This window comes from Glycine soja, chromosome 13, assembly GCF_004193775.1.
Source record: "Glycine soja cultivar W05 chromosome 13, ASM419377v2, whole genome shotgun sequence".
NCBI classification, from domain to species: Eukaryota; Viridiplantae; Streptophyta; class Magnoliopsida; order Fabales; family Fabaceae; genus Glycine; species Glycine soja.
In genome coordinates, this window is record NC_041014.1 from 21,586,594 (window position 1) to 21,610,974 (window position 24,381).

Genomic DNA, 24,381 nt, shown 5'->3' on the forward strand with positions numbered 1-24,381 from the left:
GTTATTGCTTAAAGATGTTCGATAATAAGTAATTTAGACTAACTCCAACTCATATATATATATATATATATATAATTAAGTTACATTATTATTATTTGTATACACTGCATGAAGCAGCTCAGACTATACAAATATATATTAAAAACACCAAAACGACTATTGAATTGCTTGCTTCTAATTAATACAACAGAATGACAGATACATGTCACGGCACATCAGAAACTAGAAAACAAATACTCTCAGAATATTACAGCGATAACTGTAAACTAGAGGGAGGGACTAGCTAGAGAGTGAGGGTAGACCGTGAATTAGTGGAAATAATAAATAAAGACAAGAAAAAGCTGCCTCTTTAAACTAAAACCAAAAGAGAGAATTAAAGAAAAAGAAAAGAATAAAAATGATGAGTGACAAGAAGTATAAAGAAGGCGGTGAGGCATAGTTCAGGTATATATTTCTAAAGCCTAACGACTCTCACTATAGAGCTTTCTCTCTGCAGTGTGTGTTTTTGTTTTAGCTTCCACTTCTTCCATCCTTGAAACAAAACCTTTCAGTTATAAGTTCCACGTTCCTTTGGGTATAAACCAAAAAAAGCTTCCAAGTTCCAAAGTCATATATAAAGAGAGAAGGAGAGGGTGGTGTTAGGAGAGAAAGAGAAGGATAAGAAGAAGAAAACTAAGGTTCAGTAGTAATTAACAAAAAAGGGTGGTGAGGGGGGTGGTGTTTGGTCAAGTGATGCGCTCAGGAGTTTGTGCATTACAGCAGACCCTCACAGCTGAGGCTGCTTCAGTGTTGAAGCACTCTCTGGGGTTGGCTCGGAGGAGGGGCCATGCACAGCTCACTCCTCTGCATGTGGCTGCCACTTTGCTAAGCCTTAGAGGCAGTTCCTTGAGAAGGGCTTGCCTCAAGTCTCAGCCTCACCAAACTTCTCATCATCCTCTTCAATGCAGGGCCCTTGAGTTGTGCTTCAATGTTGCCCTCAACAGGCTCCAAACAACACCTTCTCCTTTGATCCACACTCAGCCTTCTCTCTCCAATGCTCTCATTGCTGCATTGAAGAGAGCTCAGGCTCACCAGAGAAGGGGCTGCATTGAGCACCAGCAGCAACAGCCTCTGCTCACCATCAAGGTTGAGCTGGAACACCTCATCATATCAATCCTTGATGACCCTAGTGTTAGCAGGGTTATGAGAGAGGCTGGCTTCTCCAGCACTGCTGTTAAGAACAACATAGAGGACTCTTCACCTCATTCTGTTTTCCAGTGTTACAATAGTTCTGGTGGTGTGTTCTCTTCTCCTTGTTCACCTTCTGCCAGTGAGAACAACAACCATAGGGAAACAGCCACCAACCCTACCAATTTCAGACACCCTCATCATTACTTAACTTCTTATGCATCTTCTGAGTTCCACCCTTCACTTCTGTTTTCTCCACCAAAGAATAATTCACCAGTGTGTTCCATCACTGGTGCAGCTTCTTCTAGTAAGGATGATGTCAGGCTTGTTCTGGATATCCTCTTGAGGAAGAAGAAAAAGAACACCGTGATTGTTGGTGACTCACTGTCATTAACTGAAGGCCTTGTGGCAGAGCTAATGGGGAGGCTAGAAAGGTCAGAAGTGCCTGATGAGTTAAAGTCAACCCATTTTATCAAATTCCAAATTTCACATGATTCATTGAGTTGCATGAAGAGAGATGAAGTTGAAATGAAACTCTTGGAACTCAAAAGGAAGGTGGAATCCATTGCTTCAGGAGGAGGAGGGGGTGGCATTTTTTATATTGGAGACCTGAAGTGGACAGTGAAGGAGGCAAGTTTCAGTGAGAAAGAGGAAGGATCCCCAAATGGAGAAGTTTCTGGTTATAACCCTGTTGATCATCTTGTTTCAGAAATAGGGAAGTTATTCTCTGATTGTGGAACCTCAAATAATGCTAAGGTGTGGCTCATGGCCACTGCTAGCTATCAAACATACATGAGGTGTCAAATGAGGCAACCCCCTCTTGAGAAGCAATGGGCTCTTCAGGCTGTTCCTATTCCATCAGGTGGACTTGGCTTGAGTCTTCATGCTCCCAGGTAATCTTTTTGCTTAATAATAATTAGTTTGATTTGATTTAATGATAAAAACACTATGCCAATGACTAAAACATGTCTTCATTAATTTGTTTGATTTAATGCAAAAAAAAAAACATCTCCACATATGACTTATAAAATGTTACAAAAGTTTAAATAGAAAAGAAAGAAAGAAAAGAGGAAAAGAAAACATAAGTACATAAAAGTTATCCAGGCATGATGGTTTGTTGAAAGCTTAATTTGTTTTACATTTTTGTTGAGGAGTGCGTACGGTCACTGAGCTATGCCAGAACCATTGTGAAAACTGAAAAGCATGGTTGGTTGGTAAGGCAGATGTGAAGCAGAGCCTTTCTGTTTCTGCTTCTGCTTCTGCCTCACTTTAGTTTGTCCGTATATAACCTACCTCTTACGCATGCACATGATATTGGGTGGTAGAAACTAAAACTACACTTTACTAAAAGGAAAAGAGTAACATATTTTTGCAAATATGTCTTATTGCACCCACAGGAAATAATGAACACCTAACGTGATATTAAGTGATAAGAATGGAATGCCACATGCTAAACTCAACAGTGCCTATTTGTTTGATTTTGGATGTTAACTTTATGGAGTTTCTGAACTCAAATTGCAGTGTCCTTCATTCAAAGATGATTGTCTCGCATAACCAATCTCATGTGCCGGAAACAAATCCCTTTGGTAACATGGAGCAGGAGAATAAGCTCAATTGTTGTGAGGAATGTGCCTCCAATTATGAAAAAGAAGCCCAATTTCTCAGGCCCGACCAAAAGAAAATGTTGCCTCTCTGGCTTCAGTCTCATAGCACAGAAGACTCTAAGAAGGTAGCAAATTATTAAGTGGAAAATGTGAAAACCAAGTTTACCGTTTATCCAATACTTGATTTTGCAATAGCTTTATCTTTCTTCGGTACAAGCATGTTCTTGTACCTATTAGTTGAGATTTGAAAAATTGTAGTGCTTATAATGTATAATATTTCCAATATTCTTCAGGATGAATTAGTCCAATTGAAAAGAAAATGGAATAGACTATGCCACTGTCTCCACCAAAGCAAACAGCCTCAGAACCAATGGAGCTGGAACCACAACAGTTATAATTCACCAAGCTCTATATCCTTTGCCAACAATGCCACACATGGCTCCACTTCCAAACTTGTCCCTCGATTCCAGCGCCAACAATTATGCATCATTGAGTTCAATTTCGGCAACAAAAGGGAAGCAACAGAGCCAGTCTTGGATTCCCTTGAGAGCATGGACGGTAAAAAAGTAAAGACTATTCTTGCTCTTGGCAATGGTGGTTCAGGTGAGTCGACGGTGGGGGATATAACTGATACAACACTGCAACAAGCTCATATTTGTAAACTATTGCAGGAGAATGTACCATGGCAGTCTGAGACTGTTCCTTCAATAGCAGAAGCCTTGATTGATTCCAAATCAGCAAAGCAAAATAACAATATTACTTGGTTACTTGTGCAAGGCAATGACACCATTGGGAAAAGAAGGTTGGCACTTGCAATTGCAGAATCAGTTTTTGGCTCAACTGATGTGCTCCTTCACTTTGACATGCTAAAGAGAGAGACTTCAATAGCCCCATTTTCTGAAATGCTGGAAGGAGCACTGAAGACACACCACCAGCTTGTGATTCTAATAGAAAATGTTGACTTTGCTGATGCCCAGTTCAAGAAATTCCTCTCAGATGGATTTGAAAAGGGAAAGTTTGGAAATTTCACAGAAGAGAACTCAAGCCAAGTAATATTCATATTGACAAATGGTGGATGTGGATCCACTAGCAATGAAGAGCAGAATGATAACTTGGTTATGAGGTTGTTGTGGCAGGTCAGTGAAACCAAGCCTAACTCAGAGACGCCATCTGTGGCAACCAGGATCGCGGAGCCTTGTTTAGGCCACAAGAGAAGAGCTGAACTTGATTTGTTTTCTAACACCAACAGTTCTCAAGGGAGCAAGAAGAAACAGTTTTCAAGACAAACAAGCTTTAACACTCTTGATCTGAACATGAAAGCTGATGAAGAGGATAAAGCAGGAGAGAGTAGCCCCATTTCAAGTGATTTGACTGGAGAAACTATAGCTGATCCGTTGAACCAAAATGGGTTTCTTGACTCAAATGTGAACCGGTTTGAGTTTAACACAAATCCAGTTAAGGACAGAGAGATGGCAGAGTTGTTTCTGTGTAAGTTCAAAGGGTCTTTTGAGGAGGTTTGTGGGAAGCAATGTTGGGAGAATTTAAGTGTAGATGAGAGGGTGATTGAGGATGTGAGTGTTGGGTGTGGTTATTTTACCAACAGCTTGTTTGAGAAATGGCTGAAAGACGTTTTTCAAAGCAGTTTAGAAACAGTTAACTTTGGAGGGAAGGAGGGTATACTTTTAAGACTTTCTTGGGAGGGTAAAGGAGATAGAAAATCGGATAGTGGGTTCATGAGTTCTTCTCTGCCCAAGAGTATCCAAGTTAATTACTTCATAGAGTGAGCAATTTTGGGTACCAGAGGGCTTCTTGTAAAATTGTCCACATGGTGTAAAATGGGATAGTTTGTGTAACTGCTAATTTTCGTGGTAGCATGGGTTTGTTTTCGTTCTCTTAACCATTATGTTTATCATTTCTTACTCCTACCACTGCGGTTTTTATTTATGAGAATTTTTAACTTATTTTAGTTTCTTTTATTATTTTAGTCTTTTAACTTAAATCTTTTGTTAAGTTTTCCTAATCATCGTTAATTTTATTTTGAAAAGATTAATCTTTCATTTCAGTTGTTTTTATAATAAGATTAAAAGCTAAAATATCTTGTCAAATATAAATAATATAAATCAAGTCATTTTAATACTTGATAAAGTTTGGTAATATAAATTTTTGGCAAACTAATCCTAATATAATGAGAAGATAAAGATTGTAAAATTAATGATATGGCATAGGAATTAAATGTTACATGCTTGATTTCTTTCAAATGAAGTTTCAAAATCGACATATAAGTAGTTAGCATTTAGAATATATGTTTAAATGTTAGCTACATTGTATGATTGGCTCTACAAGTGAACATTTCATTCTCTCGCTTTAAAATGAAAGGAGGACATATAAAATGAAGAATAAATTGACACAAAGTTGTTGTGTTACCTTTAAGCTGTTTTGCATTTCCATTATCCCTTTGTTAATCTATTTTCCTCCATGTGCTTCAATCGAAGAACACTCATCATTATTATGTAGGGCTTCCATGCACAAATGCATATGAAGATATATATGCTCCCGACCAAAGAGAATCTAAACGATAAATAATAACAATTGAGAAATCTAGCTGCCTCCGCTACAAGACAATATTGACGCTTTCTGGGTCCAATCCAATTTATATCTTCAAAAAAAACCTGTATACCATTACTTTGACTGGTGGAATGTGTCCTTTCTTTCTTCTTAGAACACCATTATGCATGAAAGTGATTTATTGTTTTCATTTAAGTCATGATCGTGAAATTTTACATTGTTTTAGAAAAAGAAGAACTTGAGTGTTCTGCTGTTTTAATTATGTAAAGTTACTCTATGGTCGGTGAATGATCATAAATGATATCTTGTCATTATACACATATTCATAATAATTGACCATCGTGTTAACAAATTTTTCATGTGGGGAAATAAGACACGATTATGAAACTTGATAATGTATAGTCTATAAAATGACACTAAAAAAACTCAAATGAAACGATGGACTAATTTTGAAAAGGATATCAACATACTTTATATTATCACACATACCAAGAGTGTGAAATATAGCAATAATATAAATTAAAAGATCAAATTAGATCTCTAAATGTGATAATTGATGATAAACCAAAATTATATTTAAAAGAATATTTGATCTTAATCCCCATTAACCTTCCGATTTATTATAAGAAATGAACTCTTACTAATTCAAAATTAGATCAAAAAATAAGTAAAATATGATCAATAATTAATTTTATTAAGGATCAAACTCAAATATTACTCGAACAATTTATTCTTAATAAAATTAAATTAATTCTATGCAATGACATCTCTTAAGTATTAACATATAATTTTTTTTAATTTCATAAGTATAAGAATAATGGAAGATTCCTGCCTACGAAGTATTAAGTCAATATAAATTAAGAAATTTTCTACACATTCTTTATTGTTAGATAAATAATAATTAAATAAATTATATCCTAAAATAAAGAATGTTTTGAAAACTATTTTGTTAAAAAGAATGTGCCAAACATTCTTCTGAATCATTCTAATAAATTTGGGGAGTTTAACGTTTTCACTTTTGTTTACATGCTTCTGATCTGGGTGCCACTTTCTTGCCAATCTAGCTTCCACCATGTGGAAATGAACAAAGAATTTGTGATTGGTTAGTGTTTTTGAGATTCTTCAAAAAGGTATGGCCCCGATTAAGGTTTACTTTCGAGGAACTCTAGTGTGGTTCTTTTCATGTTAGGGCTACCCTCATTGTTTTGGGTCCCTCGCTTTAATTAGTGCTCTAAAAGAGCTAGCAAATGTCTTCAATTGAAATAAAAGTTCACAATGATGCGTTTAATTACAAAGTTTTTTAAAAAAGAATAGAAGTTATATACTACATCAAAAGGTATTAGCACAATAAGCCTGAAATCATTATTACTACGTACGACTGTAGAGTTGGTATACTTTGTTTTGGTTATTTTAATTAATGTTGAGAAAGTCTGGTTACTGCCCTCCCTCCACCCACACATACCAAGAGAAAAAAGTGTGTAATCATTTAATCAAGTTTTTATTGACATTAGCCTACATATTCCGACCCATCATAGTGGCTTCTTCTGCTTTTGGGTCCAATTTAAAATAAAACCAAGCAAGGGTAATTTTGTCATTTTCTTAGAATGCTGGGTGTACCAGTAATAAAGCTGGGTGCACCTAGCAACTGGTCTACTATTTTTTTTCATGACTAGACAATATGGCCCATGATTTTCCTAGCACCTCCACCTTTATTCACATCTCCACCTCCCAGTTATGAAATTCCTATTCTACCCCTCCTCCTTCCTCCTCCCCCCACCTTTCCATCTTCTTCAAATATTTCCTAACCTTTTTCTATTGTTCATTCTTTGTTAACCCCCACTCGCACAACACAATTGTAATTTTACTGTTGCAAATTTTGTACAAAATCATAATTTTATTGTGTTTCAAATTCTATAACACAATAGAATCATGATTATGTTGCATTTCAAATCGTGTAAAAAATGTAGAATGAAAGTAAAGTGTATAATTTTGTTACACTATATTTTTTTGCATCCTCAATTGAATGACGGAATCGTAATTCTGTTGTGCAATATTTATGCAACCTAGTTAAGCAACAAAAGTATGATTCCATTGTGCATTGTACAACAGAATAGCCCTTCCATTGCAGAAAGTTTTTAGCACCCTCTAGAGCAATGTAAGTATATTTCCACTATACAAAATGGGGAAAGGTATTTTTGAAAATTGAAAATGTTTGTAGGACCAATAGCAAAACTGTTGGGCCAATATCAAGTCCCCATGGTGTTTGGTGATGCTAAAACTACTTTTTGGGCTGTTTTTTTTAACTGAGCAGAACGTAGCCCAAAAAAAGCCACCAACTAGAAGGTGGGTGTCATGATCACCACCAACCATAACGTAGTGGTAGGGTTGGTTCACCCACTCCCTGGGTCCCACCCACTCACCAACCCCTTCTCCCCATTTCTATTTCTTTCAACTAACTTTCTCTCTCACCCAATCGCAATGGCACCGGAATCAGAGGCTCCCCCTAACTTCTGGGGCCACACCCCGGAAGAAGAATACTACACCTCCCAAGGCGTTCGCAACACCAAGTCCCACTTCGAAACCCCCAACGGCAAAATCTTCACCCAGTCCTTCCTCCCTCTCAACCTCCAACCCCACCAAGTCAAAGCCACCGTCTTTATGACCCACGGCTACGGCTCCGACACCGGCTGGCTCTTCCAGAAAATCTGCATCAACTTCGCCACCTGGGGCTACGCCGTCTTCGCCGCCGACCTCCTCGGCCACGGCCGCTCCGACGGTCTCCAGTGCTACCTCGGCGACATGGACAAAATCGCCGCCACCTCCCTCTCCTTCTTCCTCCACGTCCGCAATAGCCACCCCTACAAAAACCTCCCGGCATTCCTCTTCGGCGAGTCCATGGGAGGACTCGCCACGCTCCTCATGTACTTCAAATCGGAACCGGACACGTGGACGGGCCTGATGTTCTCCGCGCCACTCTTCGTGATTCCCGAGGACATGAAACCCAGCAGGGTACATTTGTTCATGTACGGTCTCTTGTTCGGTCTCGCCGACACGTGGGCGGCCATGCCGGATAACAAAATGGTCGGAAAGGCCATCAGGGATCCCGAGAAGTTGAAGGTCATAGCGTCGAACCCGAGGCGCTACACGGGCCCACCCAGGGTGGGGACCATGCGGGAGCTGCTTAGGGTGACACAGTATGTACAGGATAATTTCTCCAAGGTAACGACGCCGTTTTTCACTGCTCACGGAACTTCTGACGGCGTTACCTGCCCTTCCTCGTCCAAGCTGCTGTATGAGAAGGGTTCCAGTGAGGATAAGACGTTGAAGCTCTACGATGGAATGTATCACTCTTTGATTCAGGGAGAGCCCGATGAGTCTGCGAATCTCGTGTTGGGGGACATGAGAGAGTGGATTGATGAGAGGGTTCGACGGTATGGACCTAACAAAGATTCCCAGTGAAACAAACCATTACTAAATTCCTATTTTGGTTCCACATTGCATATTGTGTCTATCAAAACTTTATTAAAGTTGTTATGTGAAGACGGAAGAGTATCGTTCTTCTATCATATTTGGATTTCAATCAAAAATGACATTTAATCAATCCAGTTATCGGTTTCGATGCATGATTAACTTTAGTCCTAATCTCTCAGGATATAGTAGTAATAAATTCCTCCTAGTCCATGTTTCAAAGTTTATATTAGTCGAAAAATTATGTGAATCCTAAGGAAGTTTACAAAAATCAGATAGAGAGAGATATTTCAAAATATGTGTTTGTTTCGGCTAAATCGGTAAATGCATATAAAAACGTAACGAGGATGCCTTAGAAATCACAATAAAGTAGATCAATGATACTTTTTAATGAATTTTTTTTCTATTTTAAATTCTTTAATCAGTGTTTTAAGGGTAAGTTAGCATTTATTTAATGCAAATTAAATCAAATATAAGTATCAAAATAAAACAGCAATAAAAGCTAATTGAAGTATGATATTAATGGAACTGATACAAGTTTGACCTTGAAAATGATACTAACACAAATCAAAGCTAATTAAAGTACCAGTACGTACCCGTTACGACTTTTGGAAATAGTACTAACACAAATCAAAACTAATTAAAGTATGATGTTAATGCAGCCGTTACGATTTCTGAAAACAGTACTACCACAAATTAAAACAGCAACTAAATCTAATTAAAGTATGATATTAATGTAACAATTACTTAGTTTTGAAAATAAAAAGGCTCCTCCCTCTGATTAAGAAAATTAATTAAATAATTTAATTGATAATAATAAATTTGTTCTGAATTTATATTTTTTTCTAAAATTACTCTTAATAGTAATAAAACATATTTTTATTAATTTTAATTCTTTTATTCTATTTCACCATTAATATATTTATTCTTTTTCATAAACTGTTTTGGCTTCTATATGTTGACCACGTGTGTAACAAGATGATAAGGTTTAATTAGAATTATTGAATATCAACAGATAACCAGAAAAGAGATTACAAAGAGGTATGCTCAGCCGGGTGTTTTCAAAAAACTAATCAGAACTGAACTGTCAAGAACCAAACTGAATTAAACTATAAAAACTGAAACGTTTCAGTCAAAAAAAAAAAATTAACTGGACTGTTTTTATAAAGAAAAAAAAAACTGAACTGAATTGTTTGAAAATCAAACTGAAACCATAAAAACTAAACCATTTTTATAAAGGTGCAAAAATTCTCCGACTTCCAATATTAGAGAAAAAAATAGTTTGATTCTATTTGGAATAGTTTAGATTAGTTCAAATCTGAGAGAACAGTTTCTTGAACAAAAAAACTGTTCAATTTGGTTCAGGTGAACTGTTTTTCCAGTTTGGTTCAATTCTCATGGAGTTCAGCAGTTCGGTTTTGCTTTTTTGAGCAACCTGGTGTGTGCGGTGCGTTTTATTTTTGGTTTGCTGGATTGGGGTTTGGTGCGAATGTACAGAGAAGGTGGTTGCTTATTAGTTTAAGCATGATGAAGCAATGCAAGAGATCAATGATGTTGGTTTATTGGTGTGGATGGAGGGAAGTGTGGAGGCTTGCAGTGCTATGAAGATGAGAGCTCTTGTCCTTCGATACTTAAAATTAGTCTTAAGATTAGGGTGCATTTGGTTGAGGGGAAAAAAGAAATTGAAAAGAAAATTTTAAACTAAAATACAACATAAAAAAAAAAAAAAAACTAAAATTCTTCATCTCTCTCCTCTCTCTTCTTGGTTTCTACGCCATCTCATATCTGCACAAAATTTCCGGTCACAATCCATGGTGGCTCAATCTCCTTGTGCTTCAACTTCACAAATTTTCAAATACAATTTTAATTAAATCATGAGTAATCACGTTCACTTTTCCAAGGTGAATCATAAAATTCAGTTTGTTTAAAATCTCTCATTTTTCAGACAAATTGAAATTGAGAATCTGAGATAGAACTTTTATTATGTGTTGCAACACATCAAATTATATCATGGTACGTAGTCCAATAATTTATGTTTTGCGCGCGACTTTATTGTGCTGTTATGGGATGAGGTTCGTATGGCCTTTGCTAGAAAGTGTTGTTATGGTTGTGTGAGAAAATAACGGAGGAGTGATTGAAGATCTTGGTGTGTGTCGGACTCTGATGTGATAGTGGTGTAGAGGGGAGAAGAGAGGAGAGAGAAAAAGATTTTTTTTTAAAATATATAAATATGCCTTAAATGACCATAATATTCTTTAAAATAATTCTTCTAACTTTTAAACAAAGGAAACTATGGACGTATCTGTCTTGATATTTTGGTGTAAGATGTTCACATAGTCCAACTACAATTGAGATTATATTAACCAAGAAAGGCATTCAGATTTGTGGACGTGAGTTTAAGATGATATAATCATACAAATTCAGAAATCAGAATCAACAGTAAGGTAAACTGCACATGGACACGTCTCCCTCGTTCTAATTATAATATGCGTTTGTGCTTTACGTTACGTTACATACAGAGTGTGTTAGTGCATGGCTATTTAAGAGTTCAAGTAATTCCTAAACATGAAAAACCGTGCAAGTTTATAAATAAACTCTTTAACTGCTTATTCCAAAGTTAAATGATGCCGGTTTCTTGTGGTAGCAAATAAGCTATACTAATTATAATAGTATTAAGACTTAATTAAGTTATATCTGAAATATAGAATATTTTTATATTACTATTTAATATTTATTTTTTTAATTAAGTACCTAAAAAAATTAGTTTTATTTTATTATTTATTTTTAGTCATTTTTCATTAAGTAATAATGTGACAAACAGAGTATATCATTACTTTAAATGAAGTGACAATAACATGTTAGTGATTGAGCGTGATGACGTGACATTGTCGTGTCATCACTTAATAAAAGGAAATTAACAACAGATACTAAGCTCAAATATTTAAAAAATTCTGGTAGGTATTTGACGAAAAATAAATTTTTAGGTAATTGGTGTTTTGCGATCTATGGTCAATGTACACATATAACATGTTATAGATTCTCTTGCTCTTTTAGCTTTATCCAGATATTAAATGTACACATTTTAACTCTTTAATATTATCTTATTAATCAAGTTCGATTGATTAAACATGATAAACTGATAAGTGAGTTATTATAAATCTTTAACATAATATTGCATTGTTTATTTCAATAAAATCCATCCATTAATATTATACTATTTAAGTTTTATAATTAATAATATTTGTTTAAATCAATTAAAAATAATAAAGACTCAATTTTAACTTAAAAATACAGATTATAAATACCTAAATATATTTTTTCCAGAGTGGATAATCACATAAAAAAATTCATTTATCAATTAGTTTAATAATTTTTTTTACCAATTATTTGTAATTCAATAAGCTAGTGAAATATTACAACTTTTAGATTTTAATTGACAAATTTAAGTAAAATATTTGATTTAACTAATTTCTGAGTTATTTCCATCACAAAACTTAAATAGGGAGACATTTTTCATCACGTCATATATGACATTTATATTATTATTTTTCTCTATTGTCTTTTCACTTAAAATATGTACAGCACAAGATAAGTCATGTGATGGTTATTTTATGGATCAATAGTTAGTTTAAATACTACATATCAAATATGTATTTGGATGGATATTGATAAAATTGATTTTAAATTAATATGATTATATATAATTGATTGTGAAATAAAGTAATTTTTATTTGGATAATATATAGTAGAAAATTGATTTTTTTTTAAAGTAACGTTTGGATATTTTGAGTCATAATTGATTTTGAGTGTAAAATTACTAATAGACTTTAATCTCTTTGAATACTTATTTTTTATTATAATATTTTATATATATGTTTAAAAAAAGATTAATATTAAATAAAAACATTAAAAATGGTGTCTGTAATACCCCATTTTTGTAAAATAAATTTATATATATATATATATATATATATATATATATATATTTAAAAAATAAACAGAGTTTTAGAAAAATAAGGAAAATTTTGTAATTAAATAAATAAAGAGAAATATTTTTATTAATTAAAATAATATTTTGAGGTAAATAAAATAAATATATGTTCTTAGAAAATTAAAAAAATATATTTATTTAATTGATTGGGAGTAAAATAAGGTTTTTGTTTATAAAATAATAAAATGAAGGAAAATAGAGTAAACAATAGGTTGAGAGTACTGTGGTTATCAATACACATTAGGTTTATGGATCTCTACAGTGTCTTTTTCTCTCAAATTCGTTTTCATTCCTCCTTCTCCCAAAACCCTATATTTTTTCGCATACATTAAAACATGTTCTAGTAAAGTTACGATTCCGAACTTGTTAACCATTGGATCTTTGTGAAATTTAAACATCAAGTTCAAAATTCATTTTCCCACATATCCACCATTGGAATTTGCAAAATAATGTATGTGGAGGGAGAAATGTTCATCGCACGTAGATGGTGCAATAAAGGCTTTAATCTCTTCTCTTTCTTTTCTCTAACACTTGAAAATCCTAGTAGAACAATCAAATGAAAAGCTTAGAGAATCTTAGAAAATCGCTAGAGATTTCGTTATCACTGTCGGACTACACATGCGAGTCCGCTTAGAGGTAAGTGATGAGTTTACCATAATTGGGGTTAGAATAAACATGTGTAGAGATCCTTGGAGGATCAAATTGGGGTTTAGTTTAGGATGTTTATTGTATTGTAATTCTTCTTGTATGATTATGATTACGAGATTGTTACATTGAGATCATAAATTTGTGATTGAAATTGTGTGTAAGTGATAAATTGGATATGTGATGAATTGTGAGATAACATATTGCTTTGAGATCATAACATTATTATTGAGATTAAGTATAAGTGCAAAGTTGGACATGTATTAATTTGTGAGATACATGTAAACATGTGATGGTGGATTGTGACATTATGAAATTTTAATTTGTGGACATGAGATATGGTTGTAAATAAGTGTGTAGCTAATCGATGTGATAATACTTATGTTGTAAGTTGTGAATTATACAATAACGTGACTCGTGTTTACCTTGAAAAAAGTGTTTTATGCGCAAAGTGTTAAACAGAAAGTGTAGGGTTTCAAGTTAGGAACCTAAAGTATTAAATTGTAGCGCAATATGTTAAACATGTTTGAAATACAAGAGTGAGGTCGTGAGTATTGTATAATTCATTAATAGTGTCTGTGTGCAAAAATTATTTTAGGGATTGAATCTGAACCAAAAAGTTGAGGCCTTAATAGATTTTTCAGAGTCTAGGCCTTGGAGGTAAAAACATTTAATTTGAGTGCTCCTTTTAAGTCTATGTTGATCTCATATTATTGGAGTATTCTTTCAAAACAGAGTGACCCTGATGATTTTACTTAATGAGAGTGATCTCACATACTCATCGTGTGGTGTGTCTTGTTAAGTACTCCTAACCGCTTCAGTGTAATTTTTCACTGACATGATATCACATTGCATTTAAACTTGAGTCTTAGTATAATTGTTGCATAACGTTTGTGAATTATTTATTATAAAATTTGTGAGTGTTGTTACGTCTTGACTTAAGTGTGTGGTTCATATATAATGTGATTAGTGATTTGTATAATGAATTTTAATTGATAAAGTAGTGAAGTGATATGAATTGTATTAAGTCGAGTTATGTTATAAATAGTTCTATAATGTATTTTGATTATATATTCTTTTATCTGTATTTTATTTAAAAATGTGATAACTCACTCTCCGTGGGTTATTTGTATTTGAATCATGTGATGATCTCAAACCTTATGTTCGTATGAGCAGATGACTAGATGCATGACTTTAAAGAATCTCGTGCTAAAGGATAGTGAGATACAATGCTCTGATAGGATGTGACATTGAGACATGGAGTGAAGTGATGTGAATTGTATAATGTAGTGAAGTGATTAGTGATTTGTAAAATGAATTTTAATTGATAAAATAGTGAAGTGATGTGAATTGTATTAAGTCGAGTTATGTTATAAATAATTTTATAATGTATTTTGATTATATATTTTTTTTATCTGTATTTTATTTAGAAATATGATAACTCACTCTCCGTGTGTTATTTGTATTTGAATCATGTGATGATCTCGAACATTGTGTTCGTAGGAACAGATGACTAGATGCATGACTTTAAAGAATCTCGTGCTAAAGGATAATGAAATACAATGCTCTGATAGGATGTGACCTTGAGACATGAATTTCTATTTTAGTTGCATGATGTTATTGTGTCTTACTTTGTTTTATTCGTTGTTTAACTTGAGTCATTTTGTAAACTTAAATGATTAGATACAAGAGTAATTTGTTATTAATCCAGAGTATACCGTTTTATACATTGAAAATAATCATTAAAGTTACCCAAACAATAATTCTGTAGAATAAAAATGTAATATTTGTTAATTTTTTTAAGTAGTTTATAGTATTTTTTAAAATGTTAATTCAAGTAATATTTTTTAAAATATCTAGTTTAAAGTTTCTTATATTTTATTTCTATCTTTAAAATATTTATTAAATTTTCCTTTTTTAACTCTTTTTTACACGTGATAGGATTTTATTATATATATTTCTCTTCTTTAATTTGTAAGGTAATATTTTATTATTTTTCTCATTATATGTGTTAAGCTTAAAAATTACCCGTGTTAAGTTTAGTCACAACTAAAACATTAAATTAAAAAGTCTACTAATTTTTTTGGTGAGTTAAAAAGTGTACAATTTAAAATAGATAAAGAGAAATGCTAATAAAATATTTTTTAACATTTTTATTATTGGATGAAATTTATTTAAAAATTATAATTGATCTTAGAATTTTTTTAAATAAATGTTAATCAATTAAAAAGTAATTTTTTAATCATTATAATTAGAGTTTTTAGTTTCTTGAGAAGAATTCGACATATTTACGTAATCTTAGATTTTTTTAAATAGTTGTGAGACTAATTCTTAATAGAGACTTAATTACATTTACAATTTACAATTTATTAAATGGGAATCAAACCCAATTTTTCTTTTTTACAAACTCACTCACTATGCATTGCGAACTGAGTTTTGATAGAGTAATTTTTTATTAATCCATAGTATAACATTTTATACACACTGGAAACACATATTAAAATATTATACATGTGCTGCCAACAGAATTAAAAAAAAAAAAAAAAAGCATTAGGGGAAGATACGATACGATTAGACGATACACTATTACTTATAAGTTAAACAAACCAAGCATTACCTTGATTTACCATAGTACCCGCATGGCAACAACAACCGTCGTCGTTTCTCTATAAATAGGACCGACCCAGCTGCACAACGCTACACACACAACTTTTCTCCAAAATCGAGATTAGGACGTTGTTCCCTTTGCGCTGTCCCACAAGCAATTAAGCACAGCGCACAAAGGTGTGGTGGGCAAAGGGAAGTTTCAAGTTGGTGTTGTTGCAGGTGAAAAATGTGGTTCGTGTACGTGTGCGACGAGGAAGAGAAGGAACTTGGAAGACAACAAGCTCCTGGGTCGTGTCCCTACTGTGGAGCCAAGGTTGAAGCCATGGATGTTGAGATCCAGTCCAGGCTCTGCTTCTTGCCCCTCTGCTTCAAGATCAAGAGAAAGTACTTTTGTACCCACTGCGCTAGGCGCTTAGAGTTGTATATGGATTACTGAACCCCACTCCAAATCCTCAAATCTCCAATTGGAACAAGGACTTTCTTGTAAATATACAAGTCTAGCTGCTCTTAGTTTTGTTTCTCGTTTTTATTTTTTTTCCTTTTTAACTTGTGAGTTTGGTCGAGGATTTGGGTGCCTACTACTTGAGACGATGCTATGTCATGAATTGGTCATTGAATCAATCGGAGATGAAATGCACTGGATTTTCTTTTCTTTTACATTTTTCCTCTCTATTTGTTTGCACCAGAAAGGGATTATCTCTTTCGGAAATTAAGGATTAGCCTTCAAGACATGGCGAATCAAGACTACATTTTTGTTGAAAAAAATGTCACATTTAATGTTCAACCATGACTCGAACCAAAGAAGAGAGAAGCAAAAGTTTCAATCTTTATGGTCTTTTTTCTTTCTTAAATGGATATTCCTCAAACGCTTGAATAATACTGGGGTAGTTTGTCAACCAGCACAATGAGTGAGTATTAAGAAGATTGTTGATGAGTTTATGGGTATGTTTTATTTTCAGGTATAATTTCTTGGTTGTTTGTTGTTCTGGGCTGTCTGTGTAACCGTCAATCAAATCCATAGGTCCCCCAGTTCAGCACTTTTGAGACGGCGTTTTGTCTGAAGCTTCAATTATGGTTCAGTTTGAAATCAAAGCTTTTTGAGTTGCTGGTTCGGATAGACTGTATTGATCTGTATCCAAAATGTTGAAGCCTTTTTTTTTTGAAACAAAAATGTTGAATCGCATAGAGCCTCCCCTGGTTTTTCACTTCTTTTCTTTTTCTTATTTTACTGTTTGTTTGTTTTTCTCTCTCTCTTGCTTTGCTCTCATTTTTTCATTCGGTCGTTTTTGGGTTTATTTTTTTATCAACAAATCCTTGTGAAAGTGATTCCCGCATGAGTTGTTCATAAAGATTCAGGAGGACCGATTTTTTTTTAAGCCGTAGAGGTTTTTCAGCCTTCACAAAATATAGCTTTATCATAATGAAAAAAAGTAAAAATAATGTGTTATAAATTTCTTTTAACATTAAAAAGAGTGTGGGGGTGGGTGGGGGAATTGCACCACCACCACCTCCATTTTCGGGAAACTGACTCTCTTCTGATTCTGGAGACAGCCTTTTGGATAACAAATAGGAGTTTGGACATATTTATAATAATGAAACACAAAAATGCCACGACCATCGATTTATTTTTTAGATTTTGGTTTTGTAGAATGATATGTAATATATGATATATCTATTCTGCTTAGCTATTCTTATCCTTGTTCCCATCACAAAAAAGACTTTGTTCACCTAATCACGATTATTAATTAATATATTAAAATGAATAAAATTTTGAAAAGTACTTTGGAACATTAATCTAAGTAACGATAGATGTTATTGTCATTCAGTCCGTAATATTTAAAGAAGAAATTTGTGTGCAATATTAATTGTTTGTGAAGTTTATTTTAATTAAAATTAAAGTTTTATAGAGATTTCCCAAATTATTTATCTTCTCTCAAAGGGGTTCTCTAACTTTCTAGCTTTCTCATTTTAAAAAGTAAATTCACTCTCTTGTCTTTGAATGCTTAGGAATGAAGGCTCATACCCTTGTTTATACTACTCCACATCCACAATGAATGGTGGAGATTATTGTATCCTAGGGTGGAGATTAATTCTCTAGAATGCTCCATACATTCTAGGAGTTTCTACACTCTATCACTATTTTCCATATTTTTCCATACTCTTCTATAAGGTTCCGGATCCACACATTTTTAGAATATTCTAGAAGTTTTCACATTCTTTCATTCGTTCTATATTACTCTAGAATTCTCCCAGACATCCTACAAAATTCTAAAATTTTCTAGAATCTCTCCAATTAAAAAGGGATCCAATTAAATAAATAATTGAAATGATATTTTAATTTAATTAAAAGATAATAGTAAAATATTTATAATATTATGAAACTAGTGTTGCATTTCATTATTCTGATACAAGGACCACAGCCAAACTAATTTAACAAGGTTTATACACTATACTACTTATACAAAATCACGAATGGCAACATACATACATTACAGAAAATATACGTACGTAGGAGTGTGTGTTGGGAGATGCGGGGAGAAGGACAACTGAAAAGGACAAATGAGAATGGGTTGGTTGCCAGATATGCTGCTTTGTCGTCTCATGTAATTTTTGTGTTATTATGTATAAATCTATTTTAAACGAGAACGAGTACGAAGTTTCTTCTGATTGATGCCAATACTCTTCCCTTCAAAACTCGATTTGAATATATTGCCAACTCCGTAATATATATCAATATATAAAATACAAAAAGTCACACTCCTTGAGATAGTGTGATTATTTTAAATTGTCGAGTTAACAAGATAAGATTAAAGAAAAAAGAGCATTTAGTGAAACAAATGAATGACCCAAACTCGTTATTTAACGTGAAATCAAACGAGCTGGTAAGATTGCTCTAACTTTATCAGTAGTTTTAAGATAAAAATTGTATTAAATACTCAAACAGGGAACTTAAATAGTTGTCAATATTGGAAAGTTATGTATACAAGAAGTAAGTAGATTTATACACGGCTTGAGCACCGTATAAGAAAGTGTTGAATTTGGAGTGAGTGTGGCCCGCCAATTAGGGATTTGGTTGCACTTGGTGTTGCAAGTGCAAGAGCATGCAATTAAATTGGTGAATACTGTGGCAGTATGTGGGGGTAGGTTAGTGTATAGTGCATTTTCTGTGTGTGTCTGGAAGCCGTTCAGAGGCAAGATTCTATGGGTAGAGGGAAGTAGCGGTTTGGCTGGACATGGCTTCTTGTTTGTGTTTTGGACTTTGGTTCTACTTCTTCACGGGTGCGTGTGACGTGTGACGTGTGAGTCCTTTTTATAACACGAAAACAAACAAATTAAAGGAAAGAAACTGAAGCAGCTATAGCAACACATGCATTGTACCCATGCTCACAGCTGACTAATAAAATAAAGCACATCAGCAGTCACATTTAATGTACACAAAAATATCATAAGTGGTTAAATTGACAATGGATGATAGTTCACTGATCAAATGTATAAGTCTTAGTTTTATTTTTCAAAGTGATTAAAAGTAAATCAACATGATCTAGTATATGATTATCGATATTAATTAAGTGGCGAGGTTATTGAAATGGTTAATTAAGTTCTTGGATATGCAAATATTATATATTGTTCTCTTCTCTTATATTAAAATTTGCATTCTCCTTAGATATATATATATTTTTTATGAAATGATACTTGTATCATTTCATTCACAAGAACAAAAATACAAGTAAAGATATTATGAAAACCATGAGAGCAAGAAACAATGTAATACTCCTACGTAATTCTTACGAGAGAAATGTGTAATTTGTTTTATACTTTGAATGTAAGCAAGGATGGCCATGCACTCATCATGTAGTACAAGCATCTTTGTAGAGAGGAAAAGGTTATTTTAGTTTAATGGTATGGATTTAAATGTGCTAAACTATATATTTTAACATAAGATAAAAGCATAATAATATCCACATATTTTAAATGAGTGTAATTTAGTCTAAACAATTTACATGTATAAACATTATGGTAATTGGCACGTAAGTAATTGTATTCAATCAAATCATAACAGAAAAACAACAATCGATTTATTATATAAATCGAATTGGTTTGTGTTCACGTCTGGAGGCCCCAAAAGCCAAAGGTTGTATATAGTCCATGTGTGAACCTAAGGTGGCAATAGGAGGTCACCTATTTATCGAATGTGACTGAATCAAAGATTTGAGGTCCAATATTAGAGGTTGAATTGTTTTCGTGTGGTGGTTTAATATTCTCGATCAATATGAGTCAATCTTGATGGAGTAATCTCGATCGGAAAATCCATAGTTCATCAAACACTAAATCTTTTAGACACGAGTGTTTGAGTATGTTGAGTTGTTCCTTTGTAGGATTAAATAATTGATATGTAACTAGTTTACTAATGAATGTTGTAAAAATTACTTTTTCATTAGGAATAAAGCAATTTTTAAAAAACTTTGAAGAAACTGTCCTATACGGAAGAAGTTTTATACTTCACGGTCTCGTTTATAAATTCAAAGGAGAGGAAAAATGAGAGGCTAGAGTAATTTCTCTTTCAATTTAAGAATCTTGTTAATTAATATCCATAAAGCACTGGTTAAAAAATTTAAAAAACATATATGTTAAAAATTACTAAGGACACATTGTTAGCATTTGTTAATATTTAAACTCATTTGAAAATATGATGTACACTACTAAACTTGAGTTGAATTAAATCAAATCTCTAAATAAAATATATTTTCTCTATCCTGTTATATTTGTTATGTAAGAGAGAGAAAAAATTATCTCAAAATAATTATTATTTTAGTATGTTTTTTTATTTATATCTCTTCCAATTAATTGTAGATAACAAAATTGATAAATGTATTAATAATGATATAAAATTATTTTTGTAATTTTTTTTATCCGTCTAAAATAATTTAGAATGATTATTATTTTGAAATGGAGGGAGACTAAATAAGAAATAAAGTAATGTAATAAATGTATAAGATTTGATATTGATGGAATATATGTTTGTGTGTGAAAGTTTGTTTTCACCTGTAACTTTCGATGATTAGGTGTTATAGTTGGCAGCACTCCTCTATGGTAAAGCAATTGCGAGGTTTGGTTTGGCCATTGTAAGATAGTGCTCATGTGCTGGTGGCTACTATTTACAGCTACTCAAACAACACACTTTTGGAATTCTGCTAAGCCTTGTTCATTGTTTTACCATTTATGCACTGGTATGAATATGTGTCGTGATGGAAAATTGACCCTATAACATATTCAGGTAAAAATAACTTTCGTGATGTGATTCCTTGTTGGTTTCATTTAACGAAATAAGTTGAAGACATAATTGCATAATTTATTAATGTTAACGTACATTTAACTTAATTACAGTGTTGCCAATTGAGGTCAATCAACCCACAATTTATTAATACCCACGAGAGAATATAATAGAACTTGCATCACCTTACAAGGGGACGTTTCAAAATGCAGGACTAAAATGGAAGACTAAACAATTACAATCAACAGATAAACCGTACTTAGCTAAATCATCTTATCATATTTTTTTTAAATTAAGTTAATTAGGTTAGACTAATTTAATTATTGATTAGAATCCTTTTAGTCCAATCCAATATTTTGTAAGCTTCGAGGCAAGTAGGTCAGCATAATGCAGGACTATAATGGAAGACTAAACAATTACAATCAATAGATAAACCGTACTTAGGTAAATCATCTGATCATATTTTTTTAAATTAAGCTAGGTTAGACTAATTTAATTATTGATTAGAAACCTTTTGGTCTAACTCAGTATCGTGTAAGCTTAAGGCAAGTAGGTCAGCATTTGGCCACATTTTTTTAAGAAAATTTTGTAGGTCAGCATTTGGCCACATTTTTTTTAAGAAAATAAAATTTTCTTGTTAAAACAATGAAAAACAATTATATATCGTCAAATGTTTAATTAAATTCAAATTCATGTTTTTAACTTATTTTATCGGTTTAAGCCCAAACTCAAAAATAAAGTCCAAATAAATAAGGTTAACAAGATAAATAGACAAATTATGAACATACTTTAAATCATTATTTAAAAACAATTAAATTATAATATTGGTTTTCCTAATTTTTTAAATTCTCTATTCTAATTTCCATAGTTTTTAAGTGTAATATTTGTCACACTAGTTTTATAAATTAACAATTTTGATTTATTTGTTATAAAAGTGTTCACGAGTCCCTAATCCGACTTAATTATTTTGGGATGAATTTTTAAAATGTTTGGATTAAATTTGACTCAATCCAATTAAAATGTGATAATAAACAATTTAGATAAGGTGTTCTATTTCTTTTAACCCAAATCAACTCATATCATATAATTAAATTTATTATTATATATAAATTAATTATCAAATACAAAATACATTAAATTAAACCACCAATTATTTTTTGATAAGATTGGGTAGTAGGTTTAGTCCAATCTAATTCATGAACACTATGTGATTATTAACTAATGATTTAAATTTTTTATTCCAATTTTGATTTCAAATGTTTGGTGTTAATTGAATTTTTTGTTTCAATTTTAATTTCAAATATTTAAATATTTTTCAATATTTGATGTGATTGAAAAAAATTAGTAAATACTCCTTACTTTAGGAGGAAACATTGACACGAAAAATAGAATCGAGTGAATCTAACTTTATATACACAAGAGCAGTTAAATTGAATCCAACTCAGTATCGTGTAAGCTTCAAGGCAAGTAGGTCAGCATTTGACCACATTTTTTTAAGAAAATAAAATTTTCTTGTTAAAACAATGAAAAACAATTATATATTGTCAAATGTTTAATTAAATTCAAATTCATGTTTTTAACTTATTTTATCGGTTTAAGCCTAAACTCAAAAATAAAGTTCAAATAAATAAGGTTAACAAGATAAATAGACAAATTATGAACATACTTTAAATCATTATTTAAAAATAATTAAATTATAATATTGGTCTTCCTAATTTTTTAAATACTCTATTTTAATTTCCATAGTTTTTAACTGTAATATTTATCACTAGTTTTATAAATTAATAATTTTGATTTATTTGTTATAAAGGTGCTCACGAGTCCCTAACCCGACTTAATTATTTTGGGATGAGTTTTTAGAATAATTAATTTTAATACATTAATAAAATAATTATGTATTTAAGGATGTTCACGGACAATTGTATTTAAATACATTAATTATGTATTTTTATATTACATATAATTATAAATTATCACGAGGTTAATGAATTTTAGAATAATTGATTTTAAAATATTATATAATATATTTTATAATTAAAAACGGTATAAATTTTAACATTTATCATATATGGAAATTTAATTTTTATTTTGATGAACATGTTTCAAGATAAATAAACTGTTTGAACGGTTCATTTATCATTACTTTTATTGTAATTTTTTTATAAAAGATTTTATTATAATTATTTGGTTGAATTTTGGATTCCAAAAAATAAAAAAAGAATTCGTATTTCTTTCAAAGTCTAACGTGCATGTGTTATTCTTCTACGTACAAAAAATAACGTATGTTATACTTGATGACGTAAATGGAAATACTTCGATCTTATCATTGCAAAATGTGGCAATAAACTTGTTTTTCCATTTTTAAAATTTCAAATTCCATACTCGTTGAAGATGACAATAATCAACAGAGAATGTACCTTTGTCATTTAATGATTGATGATCGAAACTTCTAGACATGGATTATTCGCTTAATGCTCTGCCTTGTCGGAACAAGCTCTAGCTTTCGATTATTTTCCTTTATTAAAAATTAAATTTCTTTACAAAGCATTGGAATATTTTCTATTCATTCAATTAAATTTCCTTTATTATCAATAGATTCAATACTGATTAATTTAAATAGATTCAATTAATCATTTTATTTCTATAGTTTTATAATTTATATTTTTTAGTCTTTTATAATTTGAAAATGACTTTTTATTTACTATCATTTATATTTTAATTTTTTTTAGTTCTTATAATTTGAAAGTGATATTTTTAGTCTTTATAATTTATATTTTAATTTTATTTTAGTTTTTATACTTTGAAAGTAATTTATTTTAATTTTATATTTTATATTTTAATTCTCTTTTAGTCTTTATCATCAAAATATGAATAATATTATCAATTATAATTAACTATAAAAATATTTAAAAATAATCAGTAACTAATTTATCACAAAATAATTTATAATAAAAAAATAATAGATAATTTATAATTAATTTGTAACTAATTATATATATAAAAATGATTAAAATGTAATTAAAATATAAATTATAAAGATTAAAAAAATTACTTATAAATTA

The 24,381-nt window shown here is 31.8% G+C and overlaps 3 protein-coding genes across 3 annotated transcripts; all 3 read left to right on the top strand.

Annotated features, from left to right (window-relative positions):
• Nucleotides 1-450: 450 nt before the first annotated feature.
• LOC114382761 (protein SMAX1-LIKE 4-like) lies at nt 451-4,696 on the top strand. The gene is made up of 3 exons (XM_028342363.1): nt 451-2,060; nt 2,689-2,896; nt 3,065-4,696. The coding sequence occupies exons 1-3, from the start codon at nt 733-735 to the stop codon at nt 4,553-4,555; spliced, it is 3,027 nt and encodes a 1,008-aa protein (XP_028198164.1). The 5' UTR covers nt 451-732; the 3' UTR covers nt 4,556-4,696.
• A 2,992-nt stretch (nt 4,697-7,688) lies between these two features.
• On the top strand, nt 7,689-8,962 carry LOC114381703 (caffeoylshikimate esterase-like). The gene has a single exon (XM_028340930.1). The coding sequence runs from the start codon at nt 7,689-7,691 to the stop codon at nt 8,793-8,795; it is 1,107 nt and encodes a 368-aa protein (XP_028196731.1). The 3' UTR covers nt 8,796-8,962.
• Nucleotides 8,963-16,114: 7,152 nt separating this feature from the next.
• Nucleotides 16,115-16,848, top strand: LOC114381441. The gene has a single exon (XM_028340694.1). It carries the CDS (start codon nt 16,274-16,276, stop codon nt 16,481-16,483), a length of 210 nt encoding a protein of 69 aa, XP_028196495.1. The 5' UTR covers nt 16,115-16,273; the 3' UTR covers nt 16,484-16,848.
• Nucleotides 16,849-24,381: the final 7,533 nt, after the last annotated feature.

Coding starts and splice junctions, on each gene's coding strand:
- LOC114382761 (XM_028342363.1), top strand. CDS start 733: ATGCGCTCAGGAGTTTGTGCATTACAGCAGACCCTCACAGCTGAGGCT. Junction 2,061..2,688: donor TTGAGTCTTCATGCTCCCAG/GTAATCTTTTTG, acceptor CTCAAATTGCAG/TGTCCTTCATTCAAAGATGA. Junction 2,897..3,064: donor GCACAGAAGACTCTAAGAAG/GTAGCAAATTAT, acceptor AATATTCTTCAG/GATGAATTAGTCCAATTGAA.
- LOC114381441 (XM_028340694.1), top strand. CDS start 16,274: ATGTGGTTCGTGTACGTGTGCGACGAGGAAGAGAAGGAACTTGGAAGA.
- LOC114381703 (XM_028340930.1), top strand. CDS start 7,689: ATGATCACCACCAACCATAACGTAGTGGTAGGGTTGGTTCACCCACTC.